Genomic DNA, 20,023 nt, shown 5'->3' with positions numbered 1-20,023 from the left:
GCTAGGCAGTGAAAAAGGGGAGGAAAACATTAATTATAACTCTACAAGTAATTTATCTGTAATTATTGTCTTAAACTCAATTTACCCTTCTCATAAGAGACACCTACAACCTAATAATAAACCCATTTATTACAAAATTTATTTTAAGATCAAACTCAGTTTAAAATTTTAGTGTAGTATATTCATCAAGGTTTTCTTTAATTACAATTTATTTTAAGATTTTAGTTTACTTTTCTTCTTTTTTTTTTTTTACATTGGAAAATTTTCATAACTAATTTTTGACCCCTTTAGTCCAACCAATAATATTTAATTGGTTCAATTAAGATAGTCGATATTGTACCGACACATTTACCCTTTTTTTATTAGAATTGATACATATGCATATCAATATATTTTAGTGTACTATTTCAAGCTTTTCAATAATTTTTAAAAATATGTTTTTAATATATATGAAAAATATTAATTATTCTGTGCAAATTTTAAAAATAATTACTTAATTCCAATAAAATAAAATATAAAATAACTTTAATTTCTTAAAAATACATTTAAAAGCTCTGTTTTTCTTCTCCATCAGTCCAACATATTTGTTATAAAGACAAAAATAAACCTCCACGGCCCATTAATAAAAAACCGTAAAGCCCAAAGCCAACTTCTCCCAATAGTAATGTCATCACTTTCTATTAAGGTTTGGTTTATAATTAAACTTAAATTATAATTTCAAATAAAAAATTTAATAAATAAGTAATTTTTCAAACCAAATCTTCATTTTAAACTGAGATTTTAACTCGAGTTAAAAACTTGAATTTTTTAGCTTTTGTCATTAGAAAAGTGTTTTAATGAAATTACTTCTTTATTATTCATTAAATCTTTTACTTTACAATATGTCTAAAATGAACATTTCTTTTCTTCTCAAAATTACTTTTTGATAATAATGGTAAACACTATTAAAATGAGGATTCACCAAATAAATTCTCTAAGAAACCAAAATAAAGTGGAAGCAACTCAAAGACAAAGGAACTCGAATCAATTAGAAAAACCATAAGAAAACAATAACACACCAAGTGTTTGAGGAAATATTCTCAAAGTATAGTTACTAACTCTAAATGGAATAATTACAAATGAGATGAAAGAGTTCTATTTATAGCTAAGTTATCTCAGATCCAACGATATAATTTAAATTACATCAACGGTTAAGATTAAAACCTATTTACAAGATGAGAGTCCTAAGGAATTTAAACTCTATACAATCTTATCCCTTATGATTTACAATATTTACCATGGTAACTCTAATTTTACTAGAATATTTTACTAAGCAACCAAGGCTCTAAATAGATAACTTTTTCTATGTGTTATACAAATCATGTCAGTTCAAGTGGATCAAATGAGTCACATTAAATTAATTAATGTTCATGGGAAATTTTGTGTGCATTCATCACAAGCTTTAATATGCGACTTGTGACATAATAGTATCAAATTGATTTCTTTATAACTATTATTTTTTTGTCAGGCCGATGATTCTTACTTTTATTTAATTATTATAGTTATAAGGTTTAAATGTCAAAAAGGCCCTTAGTAAAAAATGAAAAAAAAAATCAATTGAGCCCTAAAAAAGTATACCCTATTTTGTCTTTAATGACAAAAAAAAAATCAACTAGGTTTAGTTGACCAATTTGACAATTAAAGACACTCATGTGGCTAACGGAAGCCAGAAGGAAATGACACGTAACATACCATATTAACTATTTTAAAAAAAATAAAAATAGTTTAAAATAATTATTAAAAATTACTTCTTGAATGAACCTAGACATATTATTGTCCAGATTTATTTAAATCTAGATAATCATTTATTCAAATTCATTAATGTTTTCTTCTAATTTTACATATTTTGATTATTAATAACAAATTCTGTTAAAATATTGATTGAATATATAAATATTGTGGTATATTGTATAAATTTGTTACCATACCATTAAAAAATGCAAAACTGACCAAAAAATAAAATAACATTGTGATTAACAATCGTTAGTGACTCTTTTTTGAAATTCAAAGGATGGAATTGCTTTGATTTTTTTTTTTAGATAAAATGTTCTTTTACCAAAATAATAAATAATTATAAGCTATATCATAATTTATTTATTTCAAAATAAAATTCAAATTTTTTAGTTTGTCTTTTTGACGTGATAGTTCAGGCAAATCCAATCTGGTAGTTGAAAGATAAATCCTTTTGTTAATCAAATAATCCATTTTTCTTTTTCTATTTTTTTAAAAAAATAAATATAAATTTCAGATTATTTAAGTTTAATTTTTGACTTGGCAAATGTGAGCAAGTACGGAAATAAATGAAGGTTGGTATCTATAAGATAGGAAAACTTGGTCATAGCTTTCAACACTGACATGGATTTGTTTATATATTTTTAGGCAATAACAATGCTTAAAGTAATATTTATTGTTATTAAAAATAAAATTTAGACCCTTATTTTCAGGTAGATATTTTTTATTTTTTTAAGGAAAAATATCAAAAAGTAAATTTTTATGATCAACAACAACATTTTAAAAAAAAATGAATAAAAATAATTTGGTCAATTAATAAAAACAAAAATCAAGCAGGTTTTTTCGCCAAAGAAGTTAGGATTTTTTTGTATTTGTCTATTTAGATTCAGTTAGCTAAAAAAAATCTTAAATCATTTGAAAAAACAATAAAAGAAAAAGCTTGTTTTTTTTTCGAAAAAGATCCTCTCTTTTTTTTCTCTGTAAATTTTTTTTTTGGTATTTCACAGTATAGTGCCGGCTCACCTCACTCCAATGGCGTGAGCTTAAAACGTCAATAATCCTTACCGTACACCATCCTTTTTTTTGTAACCGTTTCTCGCATACAAAAAAAACCCATCATTTTTCTCTTTAAAAGAAACCCAAAACCAAATCAACCAAAAAATCAATCTGAAAAGGAAACGTCTTTTTGTTTTTCTGGGTATTGGTGTTCTTCTCTTTTGTCAACTTTGTTATACGTAAAAAAAAAACCAAAAAAAAAAATCACATTTGGGTTTTTGCTTCTTTGTATCTGTAAAAATTTGGGTTCTTTTTCTTTTTTTTTTTTGAAGATGTATAAACTGGGTGAGAAGAAGGAGCAGAAGATGATGACAAGGGACATGAAGAGAAACAGTGAGCTGGGAACTTTATTTAGTAGTGAGATCTCTGAGGCTTCTCCTCCATTGCTCAATCTTCAACACCATTCAACAAAGGGTAGAGTTTCTCCTTCTCCTTCAAACTCTTTCACCAATGGGTTCCCTTCTTCACCCGAAGATACTCCACCATTTGAGGACCAACAACAACTCCACCATCACCACCACCCCAAGTTTCATCACTGTGGACTCTGGTTGGATTCTAAACGGTTACCCGATTCCCATTACAGAAACAAGAACGTCAATGAAAATAAGTTGGTCGATGATGGTTTTGGTTTGTGTGAGAATCTGTATCAAATGCATATTAGAGATGATGAAAGGGATGGGGATACTTCTGGTCAAATGAGGAAATTTGAAAGGGACCCAGATGGTTTCGCCTTCAATTTTGGTGATGTCTCGTCTTATCATGCTGAAAAATATGGTTCTTACGATGGTTTTAACAAAGGGTTTCAATCGTCTCCACAACAAGTTTCGATGTGTTTAGATGGTGGTGATGTCTTCAGGTCCACCTTTCTTGGGCTGCAAGGTACTGGATACGAAAAGGGTGATTCATTTGGGTCTTATAGTATTGGTTACAATCAGTCCAATGATTTGTCTTCAGTACCGAGTTGGCATGATAACCAAAGAAACTATCTTTTGGAGCAGAGAATGGAACAGGGTAGGGGATTGGATAATAGGGGGATGCTGCTGCAGGGTGCTTTTACCACTAGGCCATACATTGGTAACCCTTTTGTTTGTTCCCAGCAATGTGGAATTGATGGTAATGGACGAAGAGCTGCCATTGATTCATTGAGTTCTCCTGGGTTCTTGCACAGTAAGATTCCTCTTGAGGAGAATGTAATGGAGGATCATAGTGTTATCATTCAAGGAAGAGGTTTGAAATATGATATCGACAATAAGGGCTTTGATTCGTTCAAATGTTGTAAGAAAAAGACTCTCAAGGAGTTTGGCTTGCAAAATCTGCAAGAGAAAAACTCTAAACTTGATAAAAGACATGGAGAAAATGTGACACTGATGCCAAGTCCATATTCCTTAGTTGAGTTTCAAGGTTGTATATATTACATGGCTAAGGACCAGAAAGGTTGTCGCTTTCTACAAAGGATATTTGATGAAGGAGGCTGCTTGGATGTTCAAATTATATTCACTGAGGTTATTGATAACATTGTTGAACTAATGATGGATCCCTTCGGAAACTACCTTGTCCAAAAGTTGCTAGATGTGTGTAACGAAGACCAAAGGCTGCAGATTATTCTCACTGTGACCAAAGAAACCGGACAGCTAGTGAGGATTTCCTTGAACACATATGGGTATTTGCTTCATTTATCATTCATTTTCTTTTCTTTTTAATGATATTGTTTGTCAATATATATATGTTGCTAAGGGGATTCACTGTGCTATATTTCAGTACACGTGTGGTACAGAAGTTGATTGAGACTCTCAAATCCAGACAACAGATTTCTCTTATCAAATCTGCTCTTAAACCTGGAATTCTTGATCTCATCAAGGATCTTAATGGGAATCATGTGTTGCAGCGCTGCTTGCAATGTCTTAACAATGAAGATAATAAGGTATAAAGATGAGGGGTAAATTAACTTTTGAGGTTTAATATTTGTTCTCGTAAATTATCCTAATCATGCACATTTCTAAGTTCCTTTTGTTTTGGGCTAATTGTTACTTAGAATCATATTTTATCACTAAAATGAATCACTTTTCATGTGTGGTTCACTACTATTTGTTTAATATGTTGTGAAGGTCATGTTATGATACCATCATGAGTTTTCTTTTTGACGATGACTTATATTTTAAGTCTCAAAATGCACATTTTACATTGTTTAGTAACAGTTTATGCAACATGAATCTTTTGCATTGTATTAAATGATTTTTACTCATCCAACTTTCTTTGTTTCAGTAGCATGTTGTAGGTTCATTAATTAATAAATCAACAGGAACTGTATTAAAGAATCTGGCCTTCAACTACAGTCTCATTTCATCATGCTAACCTACTGCTTGGTCTATCTCTAGTTAATTATTTGAACATATGTCTTGTTCCCATGTATTTCATCTTGACAAAGGGTACTCAATTCTTCCAAAGAAAATTGTATGGCTATTTTGGGGGTCTTTATTCTATGGCCTATTACCTATGCACTTAATTTTGTCTCTGATGCCATTTGGAGGCATACCTTGGTTTTGATTCAATACAAAGTTTGAAGGTTAGAGATCACATCGATGTTCTGTTTGAACATGTAGCTCCTCTTCGTCGGTTTAGGGTATTCTTTGTATGTATACTCTTAGTATATTTTAACTCATTGTTTGTAGGAGTGTGTTGTAAACAGGCAAAAGCCTTTCTTCTACAGGCTTAATTATGGCTATTTGGTTATTTGCATATTGCCGATGCATGACAGTCAACTGACATGTGTCCAAGGAGCCTGTTAGAAGGAATCTGTTCAATCTTTTCAAATATTTATTAATGCGAATATTCTTTCCATGGGATGAACCAACATGTTACAGGTTATAATAGCAAGTGAGATAGATATTAAATAAAACACTTGAAGAGTTCTTAGTCCATTGGAAGAAACTCTTGTACCTTGCAACTTCTTATGATTGATCAAGCACTCCTGTGTTGAGTTGTAAACTTACAGAATTTTGTCCAAATTCATCATGAAGTATGCTTCGTTTCATACCGTAGTTGGCAGGCTTGGTGCATTTCTGTTTTAAGAATTCTATCTCTACTTTGATTTTATGCATTTTCGTATGACCTAACATTTTATATTTTTTCTAAATTTTGATTCTTAAACTTTTTTGGTTGATGCAGATTATTTTTGATGCTGCTGCAAAATTTTGCGTAGATATCGCCACTCATCGCCATGGCTGCTGTGTGTTGCAACGTTGCATTGCTCATTCCAATGGACCACATCGAGATAAGCTAATCACTCAAATTTCCAGAAATGGACTTCTTCTTGCTCAGGATCCTTTCGGGTAATAAGTGAAGCTCTGATTGTTTATTTCTTTGCTTCCTAGTTTTCTGACAAATTAGGTTTCCATTGCTGGTTCTGATTACTTGAGTAAACTTGAATCCAGCTTAATTAAAGAAGCAACCCACTTACATATTTATGTGGTTAGCATGCTAATGAATTGTATCATCATGTAAAATTCATGATAGGATAACAATCTTAATTCATAGAATAGGGTGATGACTGGCATCTTCCATTAGAGTTGAATGGATGCATCCTTAGGGATTGTCTACGGCCAATAGATCAGGTTTTTGAGAGTCATTAATCGTAGCCATTTCTCTTTTGGTATTTAATTCTTCAGCCACTTCTGTTCCTTCTACCAAATGTCAAATGAGTATGGTATGTACTCATTGGTATTGAGAATACATGACAAGCTAGCATCTTGATCTCAATGTGGTGCCAGACAAGCTTTCATGTGTCAAAAACCTGCTGGTAAGTACATAACATTTGCATCATATTTATCTAATATTGATGGGTATTTTACATCTAGAATGCTAACATGCTTATTAGTTATAATTAGTTGGCTATGAATCAAAATGCTGTCTGTGCTTTCTGGTTCAGCTTTTGTGTCATTAGCTGCAATATATGTTTTGGATTTTTTATTTTCTACAATTAGATTCTTCATAGCTTTAATTGTCTTTCTTGTTGGCATATCAGAGTACCTAAAAGGAAAAAAAAGGCCCTGTAACAACTTTCCTACATTAGAAATAGACTCATCCTTTGAACCATATATAATCATGAATGACAAGGATTTCATCAAGAAAATGGCGCTCTCTCTCTCATTTGTAGTAATGGCGCTCTCTCTCTCATTTGTAGTCTTCTTTTGTTGTCTGAAACAGGAACTATGTTGTTCAGTACATTATAGAGCTGAAGGTCAACTCTGGAAACTTACTATATCAGTTCAAAGGGCACTATGTTCATCTCTCAATGCAAAAATTTAGCAGCCATGTGGTTGAAAAATGCCTCAAGCATTTTGCAGAGAGTAGGTCCCAGATCATCCGTGAGTTAACCTCTGTTGTTCACTTTGAACAATTATTGCAAGACCCATTTGCCAACTATGTAATTCAATCTGCTTTAGTAGTAACCAAGGTAAGGGAACAACTTGTCATTTCTTCTGCCATTTTTTATGCTTTGATTCATAACTAGTTCAAATCCGCATGAAACCTCCCATAGGAATTCTCTTCATCACATAATCAATTTTGTCTTGAGTAGGGTCCTCTACATGCTTCTCTAGTCGATGCGGTTCGACCACACACGATCCTTCGTACCAGCCCATATTGCAAGAGAATTTTCTCAAGGAACCTCCTCAAGAAGTGATCGAAGTCACTTTGCCAAAGTGTTGTTGTTCGTCCAAAGTTTGCTAGCTTGTTCAGTACAAAATAAGTAAATGTCCTGGGATTACTAGATAGAGAATGTAACATGAAGCTACTGGTGCTGAAGTCTTTGATGAGAAGGCTTACAGCCTCAGATCAGCGGATCATCAGCTTTGGAAAGAGTCCTAAGGATGTAGAAGAAAAATTTTGCTTCTAGTTGTTTATTATGTAGTTGCAACTTGTATTATTCTGTTGTCTTGTTGTTGTCTTGTCGAGCCAAACTTTGGATGTATGATATTTTTATCACGTTCAAGGACTTCAATTTCTGCTTAGGAATGTTGCAAATCTTATGCCCCAATTTCCCTTTTTCTCACTTGGAATTTGAAAAATAATTGAACATCATGTCAAGTTCTTCAGAAAAATAAGTGAACTTTGCCAAAAACAGAAGTTAATTGTCTAAATCATAATTAAAATAGAGGGCATAAAAGTTTGAAAATATAAGGGTCAGGTAACACCCTTTTATTCCTTAGAATAGAACGTATGATGAACTGTTACAGACAGATCTGAACCAACTCCTATTGCACTACAAATTCTCAAGGAAAAGGTAATTAAGGGTATAAAAATGCTAACCCATTAACCCATGATAACTACACAAAAGCTAAACAAACAACATTAGAGCAAATACCAAACGTTTCTAAGGTGGTATCTTAGATGAAGATCAAAGAGTCATAGATGGGACTAGATGTGGTTGAACAGCAGCTGAGAAACAGTGTGCATGGTTGGCCTCGATTTTGAATTGATATTTAAACACGAAACAGCCAACTTCAGGATGAATATGAGTTTGTTCACAACTTCCGGCAGTGGAGGTGCAAGCCTTTGATCCAACACATTGTTTAGTGGAATGCTTTCAGCAGTGAAAATTGATAGACTAGAGAGAAATTCACCCGGATATGATCTGACTATCAATTCCAATGCCAGCACACCAAAACTAAGCACATCACATTTTTCAGTAACTTGCATGGTGTAGGAAAGCTCTGCAAAGAAAAAGAAATAATAGTTGATAACAAATATTATCCTCTATGCTATGTCATCTACGGAAGTAAAATGAAAAATCACCTGGTGCAATGTATCCGTATGTTCCAGCAATATTACTCCAATTGGATGAGTCTGGATTGAGAAGCTTAGCATGCCAAAGTCTGAAAGGTGAGCTTCATACTCCAAACCAAGCAGAATGTTGTTGCTTGTTATATCTCGATGAACAATGGACGGTGAACAGTCATGGTGCAAATAGGAGAGGGCATGAACAACACCTTTGACAATGTTCACTCTCTCATTCCAGTCCAATTTCTTACATTCTTCATCATTGCAGAGAACAGAAGCCAAGCTACCCCTTTCAAGGTACTTGTATACTAAGAAGGAACGACCCGCAGAGGAACAAAAACCGTAGAACTTCACAATATTTTTGTCTTGGTTCTACTAATGCCCTTACCCCATTCAGGAACTGTCTTTGATCTGCCATTTCACTGGTATGCAATGGATGGAATTTCTTCACAGCTACAACTTCACCAGATGACAGCCCTGCTTTGTACACGTTTCCATATCCTCCCTTCCCAATGCAATATTGAGCATCAAAATCTTTGGTGGCTCTAATGATCTCTTCATACAATATTCTTCCACTAAGGGAAGTGACAGAGAAAAATATTTCATCACTTGCATTGCTTCGTCTTTCTTCATCTGTATCTTTCTTCCTCTTCTTGAAGGCAAACAACAAAGCAATTGATGAAATCGAGAGACCAGAAACCAATAAAAGGGGGAACATAACTATGAAAAGGGTTTTGTTGTTGTTGTGACCCTTCTTAGAAAAAAGGTGTGCAAGGCGGTAACCCACTAGCATTGCCACATAATGCTTTGTTCCCTCTCAATTCTTGTACTGAAGCTTTTAGAAATGCTTGACAGTTGGGAATGGGACCCTGGAGCTCATTGTATGAAATGTCAACAGTGTACAAGCCCCGGAGATGCTTAAAAGAGGCTGGGATTTCACCAGAGAGATTATTGTGAGAAAGGTTTAGTGTCTCCAAGCTCTGCAAACTTTGAAGTTCCCCTGGAATCTTCCCTGAAAGCATGTTGTGACTCAAATCTAGATGAAACAGCCTAGTTAACTTGCCTACTTGAATTGGAATATTTTGGCTAAACTGATTGATGCTCAAATTCAAGTAGAATGACATGGACAGATTCCCTATAGTTTCAGGGATGGACTTGCTCAATTGGGTTGCAGACAAGTCTAGATACAAAAGCTTGGACATAAGTCCTAGTTCCAGGGGTATTGCACCACTGAGATTGTTCCTTGCAATAGATAGGCTCTCTAAACTTTTGCACAACCCCCAATTGGAAGACACTTCACCATAAAATTCATTGTCACTTAATTCAATGAATTTTAGATTTGGGTAAACACCTAAATCTTCAGATATATTTCCTCTGAGTCGGTTTCTTTCAAGGTAGACTCTCTTCAAGCTAGTGCAATTTTTCAACCCTTGAGGGTTGGTCCGGTAAGCTGGTTGTCATTTGCTGTGAAGTATTCAAGTGATCCACCACGGCAAATGCCTTGCGGCAAATTTCCTGTCAGATTGTTGTGGTCTAGTTCTAACATGGTCAACTTCATCAAGTTTCCAATTTCATTAGGAATGGAACCTGAAAGCCAGTTGTCTCGGAGGAACAGAATTTCCAAGTTGCTCAAATTGCCAAGTGAAGCAGGAATAGAGCCATTGAGTTGGTTTTCACTCAACTCTAGGTCAACAAGAGAATTCAAGTTTCCTATCTCCTCAGGAATTGGACCAGAGAGTTGATTTTCATAGAGGTGGGCAAGTGTAAGAAATCTCAAGTCACCAAATGAGGTTGGGATCAAGCCAGATAGATTGTTGTGATAAAGGCTTATTTCAGAAAGAGATTCCATATTCCCTAACTCGGAGGGGATGGGACCTGAAAGACTGTTGTTAAACATGTGAAGCACCCTCAGGTTTTTCAAGTTTCCAAATGTGGAAGGGATTGGACCAGTTAGACGGTTGGTGTCCAGGTAAACTTCAACCAAATTCCTAAGGTTTCCCAATTCTGGAGGAATGGGACCAGAAAGGGAATTATTATAGAGAAGCAAGGAAACAAGTCAACTTAGTTTACCGAGAGAAGCAGGAATGCAACCATTTAGCTTGTTGCTACACAAGGCAAGGTCAGTGAGAAATTTGAGCTGACCAATTTCTCGAGGAATTGAGCCGTTCAACTGATTTCCAGCAAGGTGGAGGGTCTGAAGATGTACAAGGTGGCTAATTTCAGGTGGGATTTGCCCAGAGAACTGGTTAAAGGATAAATCGAGGTAGGTGAGTTTGGAGAGCTGACTGATTTTAGGTGGGATTATGCCATAAAGTTCATTGGTGCTAAGGTCCAACTCTGCAAGATTAGGCAAAGACAAGAATGGAAATAAATGGAGCGTACCTTTTACACCATAGCCAGTGAGGTTAATCTTTATAACACTGTCAGCATGGTTGCAATGGATTCCAAACCAAGCACAAGGACTTGTTTTGGTATTTGGGTTGTTGGAAGTATTCCAGGAAAGCAAAACAGAATGGTTTTGGCTTTGAAGGCTGGCTTTCCATTTGAGGATTGCCAATGCTTCTGCTGCAGAATCAGAAGCAACATTAAGAGAAGAACATAGTAAAGTAACACAAAAGAGTAAAGGAGCAAGCAAGGTTAAACTCTTCATGATTAACAAATGCTCTGCATGCAAGTAACAACCGTGATATGATGGTTATATATAGGTTAATTGTAGTAGCCTGTACGATCAAACTAACTATTAAGTCTTTCAACCCTCGAATAAAAAAAAACTATAAGTCTTTCACCCATTTTTCACTCCATAGTTTTATGTCTTTGTATTATAATAATTTATGTTGGCCGATTTAGTGTCAAGAAGACAACTGTCATATAAGACTACAAAATGGAGATGTGGAAAAATGGATTCAGTGTAGTAACATAAATCCATCCCACTAAGTCTTCGCATTCTATTCGTTTATGTTATTCCGTTAATTTCGTTGGCAATTTTTTGTACTGTACTTTTGATAGACTCTCCCTCTTGACTTGGACATTCAAACAGGCAATAAGCTTTTATCTCCCTATATATAGGTTAATTGCAGTTGCCTGTACGATCAAAATAACTATTAAAAGTCTCTCACCCATGTTTCACGCCAAAGTTGAAGTCTTTGTATTATAGTAATTTATGTTAGCCCCATTCAAGGTCAAGAGACCTTTTCCCCTTTCAGTCTTGACGTATGATACACTGTCCCTTTTGATTCACACAGGCTAAAAGCGTCTCTCTTTCTGTTTTGGGTCCGAAGCAATCGCATTTCAGACAAACTTTGTGCTATTACAGAGTTAAAATTGTCACATGACACTTGAAACAGAAGATGCCGAAAAATGAATACAATGTAGTAACATAAGTCTCACCCATTTCTCAAACCAGTGTCGACTTGTATCTAAGTCTTTGTTAATGGTCGTTGGTATCTTTTATAGTTGGCTTATCATAGACTCTCCATCTTTATTTTGGGCACTCACACAGGCAATACGCTTTTCTCTTTTGTCTCCTTGGGTCCCAAGCAAAAGCATTTCAGAGTTTATACCAACCCCCCTGTAATTTAAACGAGTATAAAATATCATACGAGGCTCGAAGTGGGAGATGTGTACAAATGAATATTTCACTGTTCTAACTATAACTGAAACAAAAATTGATAATGTTTCAATGAATTCAGGGTTCCAAAACAAGAACTAAGATACCAGAACTAAAAATGAAAATTTCTAAGAGGACAAATGACGAACATATTGCGAGCAGAAAACGAAAGAACTCAAATCTTGACCACGCATTAAAAAAAAAAAAGAAGCACATTCAAGACGGGAAGTCGGAAGAGAAGTGAAGTGATGCGGTTAAAAACAACACTAACCCGAAGATTGAATGATGATAGTGTATCCAAAATCAAGCCAAAGTTTGACAAACAACTAACAATGTAAGACTGATGATTCCTTGATCATCTCTAACAATACCACCCTGTAAAGCCCTTTCACTTTCAACTCCGTATTTTTATTTAAGTAGTAATGCAGTAAAAAATACATGTAAGCTCCATCTATTATTGGAAATTTGATATCAATCCATCTACATTTTGTAGATGAAGATTACACCTAAATCATTTATAGTTTTTTTTTCCTTTTTTTTGGTAAATGAAACTAATCATTAGGTTTTAAGTGTTACGAAAATTCTAGTGTAAGTATCACTAAAAAAAGCTTAGGATTGAGTATAGTGACAAATCAATGTTGGCGAGTTCATGAGTTGATTGATTTAAGACAGGATTGTTACAAAAATTTCATCTAATTTATACCAAGGCCAAACTGTTCAAGCTTGGGCAAAGACAAGAATGGAACTGTAGCTTCTAGACATAGCTGCTAAAGGTTAATTCTTGAAATGCAGTTCGGCCTCACAAATGGGTGTCACCATAAGATTGGTTGCTTGTGCGTCCTCATCACAAATTAACAATGTCAGAATAGAGGTATCAAAGTGTGTAAATGAATATAAATTCAGATATCAATTATATAAAAAAAGAAAATACAAATTATATATTTTTGGATAAATTCAAGAGATAAATTACACATTCACCCAAAAATGAATTCAAAGATGTAGGGAGAAAATGAATCATTAACCAAAGCCAAAAGTGATTTTGAAACAAAAGTAAATGATATGTAAGTTAAATTTTATAATTTGAGCAAAAGAAAATGAATTTGCATACTTCAATTTCTAACTTTCTGGGCATCAAAAGCTTAATGACATACTTGAGACACAATTTATTTATTTTTTTGACAAAGATGAATTATGTTTTAAGGGGGTGTTTGAAAAGTTATTTAATAATTGTATTAGAGTATAATTGTTTGTAATTGCACAGTAATGTCATATTTGGGTAATCGCTATAATTTGTGAGTTCTACTTAATTGAGTGTCATTGGAGTACTCTAATCGAGTTTTCTAATTTTTAAGGGTAAAAATTAGAGTAATTATATAACTTATAAATAATTACACTTAGTCCAATTACCTTATGGCTTTCCGAATATGCTGATATATGATTTAAGCTTAAAAAGTCTTTTTTTTTACAATAATAATGTTTCAAATTTAGGACATATTTTATTTTTTAAAATATAGTAATATGCTAATTTACTATGTTGTTTAAATGATTTGAAATTTTTATTGATGAGAAATAATTAACCAACTAAATGATTGACTAAATTGCATAATATTTATTATGAATTGATTATATTAAAATTAACAAAACTACATTGTTACTTATTTATTTTAGGTTAATGACCAATTAACAAGGAGTATATGTCTAATGTTATAGAGAAAGAACCCGACAAATTTGGAATGGTAGAGTAATTAGACAAATTTACACAGGATATTTATTTTCTTTGTTAATTTTATTAGTAATTGAATTGTTGAAAACTTTCCTGGACTAACATGATATATACAATGATTTGATTTTAGGTTTTGTTACTTTTTTTAGAGAAATTTTTTTTCTCAAGTATTATTTATAATTTTTTATTATATTTAATATTTTTTTAGAATTTATAATTATGCAGTTGTGTAATTGCAATATCTACTACTAAAGATGACATAAGGAATTACAATATAATTACACTCTACCAATTAGACACGATTAGGATATTAAAATTCCTTGCAATTACTTTAGTATTTACACTTTCATCCAATCACGTTATAGTGTCCAAACGGCTTAAAGATTTTTAAAAAAGAAAACACAATTCAAAAACTTCTTTATCAATCAAAGTTATATTTATGATCCCTCACTTTCTTGTACCAATTGTCACAAACTAGATAATGAGAGGCAACTTTGTCCCTTAAGGATTATCACTTAAAGTGGTAAACTCACTAAGAGTGTATGGATTTTACATGTTGGGATATGATAGACAAATTTATCCCCTTGAGGATTGTCACTTGATGGGTTAAATTCACTAGGAGTGTATGGATTTCAAAGGAAATGAGCACTACTCAAAATATTAAAGTGAAATCCAGAAAGAACAAAATTTGTTGATAGTAGTTTCAAAGGATCTAAGAAAATTTGGGGATCAAAAATTAAGATTCGACTTTGTGTTTGTAAGAGGATGAGAGATTAACATGTCAAAGAAGGCATCATGTTACCTCGAGTGTATGCTTAAGGGACATGACAAAAGATGAGCTATTTCATGGAATTGATGCCGAAGGATGGAAGAGATGTAACATTTGGTGACAACTCCGAGAATATTAAAAACATTGGTTCTATTAGAAAAAATACTTTCACTCATATTGAAAATGTGTTTTTTTGTTAAATGTCTCAAGGAAAATATCCTTAAAACCTCATTCTAAAGTTGTAAATATAGAGTTTAATGGGATGATTTTTGTAGGTCATAGGTTACGTAATATGTGTGGTGCATCTAGATGTTTTACGTTCTTTTCATTCTTGTTTTATGACAAATAGTGAAGAGGCATATTGGTTATGGCATAGAAAATTAGAACATGTTAGCATGAATGTGTTGGGATCTAGTGTCTTTAGTGCAGTATTTTTGACTAGGTACTGGTAATTTTTTGAACATATTAATGGTTTGAATAAATATGCATCAATATTATTAATATCTTTTGTATATTCTCTTCAATGATTTTTGCACACAAAGTAAAATAAAAGCAAATATTAGTTTACTGATTATCTAACGTTTAATTAATATTAAGCGACATTGTGTGGTAGGATCGTAATGGGGAAAGATAGCTTATATTAGTAGATGATCTACACATATCATTAGTCTAATTGGAATTGAGTAAATCAATTAAAAGACTAATATAAAATTTATCAAGTCCAATTGATGAGATACATTGCCTTGGATATCGAAGCGAATTAAATCCCAAAAGATAGATACATGGATGTGACTGATTGGATTGGCAATAGATCAGATAGGACCCAAGTAAAATAAATCTTAGATCCGTCTATGAGTCTATTCACTTGTGGCTTTTATAGTGTGACATACCTCAATCTTGAGTGAATGATGAACTATGTATGCATGACTCATATAATTTTATGTAAGTGAAAGTTTGAGTTCAAATAGGTAAGGAACTGAAAGTTGATGCATTGAGTATACAACTTCTGCAGTATGTAGCATCATTTCACAACAGTAGAATTCATATCCCAATTAAATTGTAAATGATATGCTCTCATTGACATTACATGATAGATGAAAAGTAGTGCGGTCATGAGTTATTTGTATTTGTGATAAATAATTTAATTACTATTTGTTAGTAATTGACTTTTCATAAAAGATGTAATACTTACTATGAGATAAAATATATGATCATATTGGGAGAACTGATTTATCCCCAAGAGATTAAGAATATCCTATAAGCTTAACACACTTATAATAAAGTCATTGGACGAGCACTCAATGAGTGACTTTCGTAATGATATATAATACGGGAGAGCTTAATCATGATACTTTAGTGGAATGACTTCTTCACTGAATAATGTTATAATTAATATGAGAAAAATTAGAACTTAATTACAAATTATTTGATCCTAATTATATATGTTCAATTGGTCACTCTCTAGCTCGAGATAACTATAAACGAATTGTATGCAGAACCAATAATATGGAATGAATGAAAATGACGAAGTAATAAAAACAGATCACATGTATCACTATTCACGGTGAATGCATTTTTTTGCTAAGTACAAAAATGACATAGGAATTAATATGATTTCTTCAAGTTATTATTTATTTAATTACAATTAAATTAATAGAGTCTGAAGTATGGATTAAATTAATTAGTCACCATAGATTTATTGAATAGAACAATTAAATATATTTTCTAATAAATTATGATATGATAAAATTGAAATGACTTTAGCGGAATTATAATTGAGTTTATAAAATAATTTAATTGAAAAATTAATTAATTAATATTTTAGAAAATAGATTTTGGGTTGGGTAAATTACGAGTGTTGGATTAAAGTGCAAGAAACACATAAAATTAGACCCAATACAAGAAAAATCCAACTTGGCGTTATACCATGTAAGTGGCAGCAAACCCTAGTGTTTTACTAAGGGTGTCGCTAGAGCTGATCATGGGCCGGGCGGTCTGGCTCGGCCCGAAGGCCCGCCCGAAAAATGGGAGGGTTTGGATAAAAATATAGGCCCGAAAAATGGGCTTGGGCAAAAAAGAGGCCCGTTTAGAAAACGGGCCGGGCCTCGAGTAAGAGTTTTTTGGCCCGAGCCGGCCCAAATTATATATTAATATATTTTTATTTTATTTTTAATCATTTTAAAATTTTAATATAAATATTTTTTATTATATTGTCAATTTGTGTATTGTTTTAAGAATTGTTTTAGTATTATTTTTATTTGTTTTAATATTTATTTTTATTTTTTAAATATATTTGATTTATTATATTTTTAAATTTTTTTATTTAATAAAATAAGCAAAAAAAATTAATATGGGCCAGGCCGGGCCGAGCTCTGGCTTAGCAATTTTATTTTAGGCCGGGCTGGGCCCGAGCCTAGTAGATGGGTCTAAAATTTTGTCTGGGCCAGGCCCTAACCCGACCCGGCCCGGCCCATGATCACCTCTAGGTGTCACCACCCCCTGTACTATAGTTCTACTAGAGTATTGTATTTTTATTAAAATATTATTATTTAATTAGACATTATTCAAATAGAACTTTTATACATTTTCTCTAAAAATAAGAGCTACCAGTTAAACAATTTACACACATATCATACAATTTGGTTATTTTGTGAGAAAATAGTGAAAATTTATTTAACAAGAATAAATTTTATTTTCTAGAAAAAATGTATAGTTACTAGTGAAAGAGAGAAATTAACTTACCTATTGAAAGTTAATTAAAAATTTTCATTTAGAGATACGATTTGTGTTGCTCAAGCCTACATTCGAGGTAATTCATGGTTCAAGAATAGTGAAGAAGGTAGTTCGGTTGAAAGTTGGGATCGACTTAATCGCCTCATACAAAGCACATGTACTATTTCGGTCAATAAATTTATTGCTATAAATAAAAAAACTGCTCAATTTTTACAAAAAAAGTAAACTTTTGTTGTATCTAAAACAACAATTTTCTTAATCAAATTTTCCAATAGAATGTTATTTCTAAACTTGTTATGAAAGACTTAGTTGTTGGATTGCATAAGCTATCCTTTGAAAATGACAAAATATGTGAAGCTTATGTTAAAGGAAAATATAAGAGAGCTTCATTCAAACCTAAGAATGTACTTTTTGTTAGAAATTGTGCCCTAATTATTCACCGTAATTTACTTGTAATATTTTTAATTATTTTAGACTAATACTGTCGTAACCATTTTTTTTGGAAAACGGGGATCGACTTGATATTGAAAACGAAAATTAAAACGGGAGTCGCCACCAATCTTTTTAGGTGTGATTAGATCACCTTGTAAAAGTGGTTGTTTTTAATAAATGGTTTGATTTATTTGAACAACGATTTTAGTCTACGCAAATCAAGAAAATAGGTTCGGGAGTCGGTTACCCACGAGGAAGGATTAGCACCCTCGTAACGCCCAAAAATTGTTACCTAGTTGATTAATTAGTGTCTTAGTGTCGAAAATTGAAAACTTGAAAGACTTTGAAATATGATCTCTCTTTAAAAATGCTCAGATGTTAAAGACCTTCTCGTCTCAAAATATAAAATGTCACATCCAGTAAGTTAGGACACGACATCTTGAATTTTCGAGAACAAGCTTGCCTTTTATGAAATTTGTGGATTTTAATTTATAAAAGGGTATTCGATTATTTAGAATAAACGAGAGAAATCGAAACCCAGTAAGTTAGGGCACGTTTTCTCGAATTCTCAAACACCGAATGTTGCCTTTATTTAAAACAAATTCTTATTTCGAGGTGACAAGATATCATACCTGGTAAGTTAGGGCACAACACTTCGTGTCTCCGAGAATAAGCATTTTTTAAATCATACTGATTAAAAAGAATATTCCGTTATTTAGGTAAGATGAGAAGAAGTCGAAACCCAGTAAGTTAGGGCACGATTGTTTCGAATTACCAAATACGGAATATTACTTTTATGAAAGAAATTTTTTTAATGTATTGATTAAGAATATAGCGTGGTTTATAGTAAAACACGAAAGCAAATTATGGTGCTAATACGCAATAATAAGTGCGACAGTGTTAATAACAATGATATGAGCAATTATAAGAAGATAAAAGCAAAGTTTAGTAATATAAACAAATACATGAAGAAAATGCAATGGTCGAATGCATAAGTAAATAAAATAGAAATAAATAGAACATGGTAAAATGGAGCTGACAATGATAACTAATGATAATAATAATAACATGAATAATAATAGTATAATGTAAATATGACGTAATGGGGAACATATATATGTAAAAAGCGTAGTACTAGACTAAAAAATAATATTTATTGAAAACAGTGATATATATACAATAGTAACTAATAATAACAATACATAAATACATACATGCAAGTATTGAAATATATACATAATAATAGAAATAATAATAAAAATATACGTGGTATTAAAATATATGTACATGATATAGTTTTAAGAATATACACAACATGCATGGTATTAAAAAAACATAATACATACATATAAGTATTGATAAAAAAAATGCTAATACTAATAATGGTCATAGTAATTACAATAAGGATGATAATAATAATATTAAAGTAAAGTAAACAAAAGTAATCCCGTATATCAATATATATATATACATGTAATGAAAATACACACTACTATATAATAATAATGATAATAATTATAATAATAATATAGAAATACAAAGAGCAAATATAATAAAAATATTAAATAATGAAAAAGCAATGCCATATATAAAAATATATATATACGTGTATGTACATAAAAATATACACTAATATATAATAATAATAGTAATAATAATAATAATATTAAAAGCTATTAATAATACTATATAATATAATATATATATATAAGCATCAAATAAAATAATAATAATAGAACACTAATAAAAACATAATAATAACAGTAATAAATGTAATAGCATGACTAATATTAAAATTAAAATAGAATAATAAAAAAGGTAAAGAAAAGGGACAAAATTGAATTGAAAATAGAACTTTTGGGACAAATCTGAAATACATAAAAGAAGAGGGGATTAAATCGCATGCGCAATCAACCAGGAGGGACTAAAATGGGGAATAACCCCTTGTCTCAAAACGCGCAGCTTCAAAAGGACCGAATTGGAGAAGAAATAAAAATTCTGGGCATAAATTAAAAGCCAAGAGAATGAAATTTAAAAGCAGAAGAATGCGGAAGGGCCGATCGCGAATTAGACCATCAAAAGAAAACACGCGAATCCTCAGACGTCGAGTCGAGTCACACACGGGTCAAACAAAACGACGCCGTTTTGGCGTTCA

The 20,023-nt window shown here is 32.2% G+C and overlaps 3 protein-coding genes across 3 annotated transcripts; 1 reads left to right on the top strand and 2 right to left on the bottom strand.

The window, feature by feature from the left end:
- The first annotated feature begins 2,707 nt into the window (after positions 1-2,707).
- Positions 2,708-7,835, top strand: LOC107962450 (putative pumilio homolog 7, chloroplastic). Its single transcript, XM_016898848.2, has 5 exons — positions 2,708-4,486; positions 4,585-4,747; positions 5,992-6,155; positions 7,030-7,279; positions 7,403-7,835. Exons 1-5 carry the CDS (start codon positions 3,099-3,101, stop codon positions 7,505-7,507), a joined length of 2,070 nt encoding a protein of 689 aa, XP_016754337.2. The 5' UTR covers positions 2,708-3,098; the 3' UTR covers positions 7,508-7,835.
- Positions 7,836-8,241: 406 nt separating this feature from the next.
- LOC107962451 (MDIS1-interacting receptor like kinase 2-like) lies at positions 8,242-9,322 on the bottom strand. Its single transcript, XM_041115916.1, has 3 exons — positions 9,028-9,322; positions 8,694-8,912; positions 8,242-8,537 (listed from the first exon to the last, which is right to left on the bottom strand). The coding sequence occupies exons 1-3, from the start codon at positions 9,320-9,322 to the stop codon at positions 8,242-8,244; spliced, it is 810 nt and encodes a 269-aa protein (XP_040971850.1).
- A 37-nt stretch (positions 9,323-9,359) lies between these two features.
- On the bottom strand, positions 9,360-11,254 carry LOC121230697 (MDIS1-interacting receptor like kinase 2). Its single transcript, XM_041115915.1, has 3 exons — positions 10,675-11,254; positions 10,033-10,608; positions 9,360-9,898 (listed from the first exon to the last, which is right to left on the bottom strand). The coding sequence occupies exons 1-3, from the start codon at positions 11,252-11,254 to the stop codon at positions 9,360-9,362; spliced, it is 1,695 nt and encodes a 564-aa protein (XP_040971849.1).
- Positions 11,255-20,023: the final 8,769 nt, after the last annotated feature.

Source organism: Gossypium hirsutum, chromosome A06 (assembly GCF_007990345.1).
Source record: "Gossypium hirsutum isolate 1008001.06 chromosome A06, Gossypium_hirsutum_v2.1, whole genome shotgun sequence".
Taxonomy (NCBI): Eukaryota; Viridiplantae; Streptophyta; class Magnoliopsida; order Malvales; family Malvaceae; genus Gossypium; species Gossypium hirsutum.
The sequence above is the reverse complement of the archived record's forward strand: the minus strand, read 5'-3'. Positions and strand labels throughout refer to the sequence as shown.

What these genes read in the sequence shown, in the direction of transcription:
- LOC107962450 (XM_016898848.2), top strand. Translation starts at nt 3,099, where the DNA reads ATGTATAAACTGGGTGAGAAGAAGGAGCAGAAGATGATGACAAGGGAC. An exon ending in ATTTCCTTGAACACATATGG is followed by an intron (nt 4,487 to 4,584) that starts GTATTTGCTTCA and finishes GCTATATTTCAG; the next exon opens with TACACGTGTGGTACAGAAGT. An exon ending in CTGCTTTAGTAGTAACCAAG is followed by an intron (nt 7,280 to 7,402) that starts GTAAGGGAACAA and finishes TGTCTTGAGTAG; the next exon opens with GGTCCTCTACATGCTTCTCT.
- LOC107962451 (XM_041115916.1), bottom strand. Translation starts at nt 9,322, where the DNA reads ATGTTCCCCCTTTTATTGGTTTCTGGTCTCTCGATTTCATCAATTGCT. An exon ending in ATTCCATCCATTGCATACCA is followed by an intron (nt 8,913 to 9,027) that starts GTGAAATGGCAG and finishes GTTCCTTCTTAG; the next exon opens with TATACAAGTACCTTGAAAGG. An exon ending in AGCTCACCTTTCAGACTTTG is followed by an intron (nt 8,538 to 8,693) that starts GCATGCTAAGCT and finishes TTTTCTTTGCAG; the next exon opens with AGCTTTCCTACACCATGCAA.
- LOC121230697 (XM_041115915.1), bottom strand. Translation starts at nt 11,254, where the DNA reads ATGAAGAGTTTAACCTTGCTTGCTCCTTTACTCTTTTGTGTTACTTTA. An exon ending in TTGCATTCCTGCTTCTCTCG is followed by an intron (nt 10,609 to 10,674) that starts GTAAACTAAGTT and finishes CCATTCCTCCAG; the next exon opens with AATTGGGAAACCTTAGGAAT. An exon ending in TACCGGACCAACCCTCAAGG is followed by an intron (nt 9,899 to 10,032) that starts GTTGAAAAATTG and finishes TTTATGGTGAAG; the next exon opens with TGTCTTCCAATTGGGGGTTG.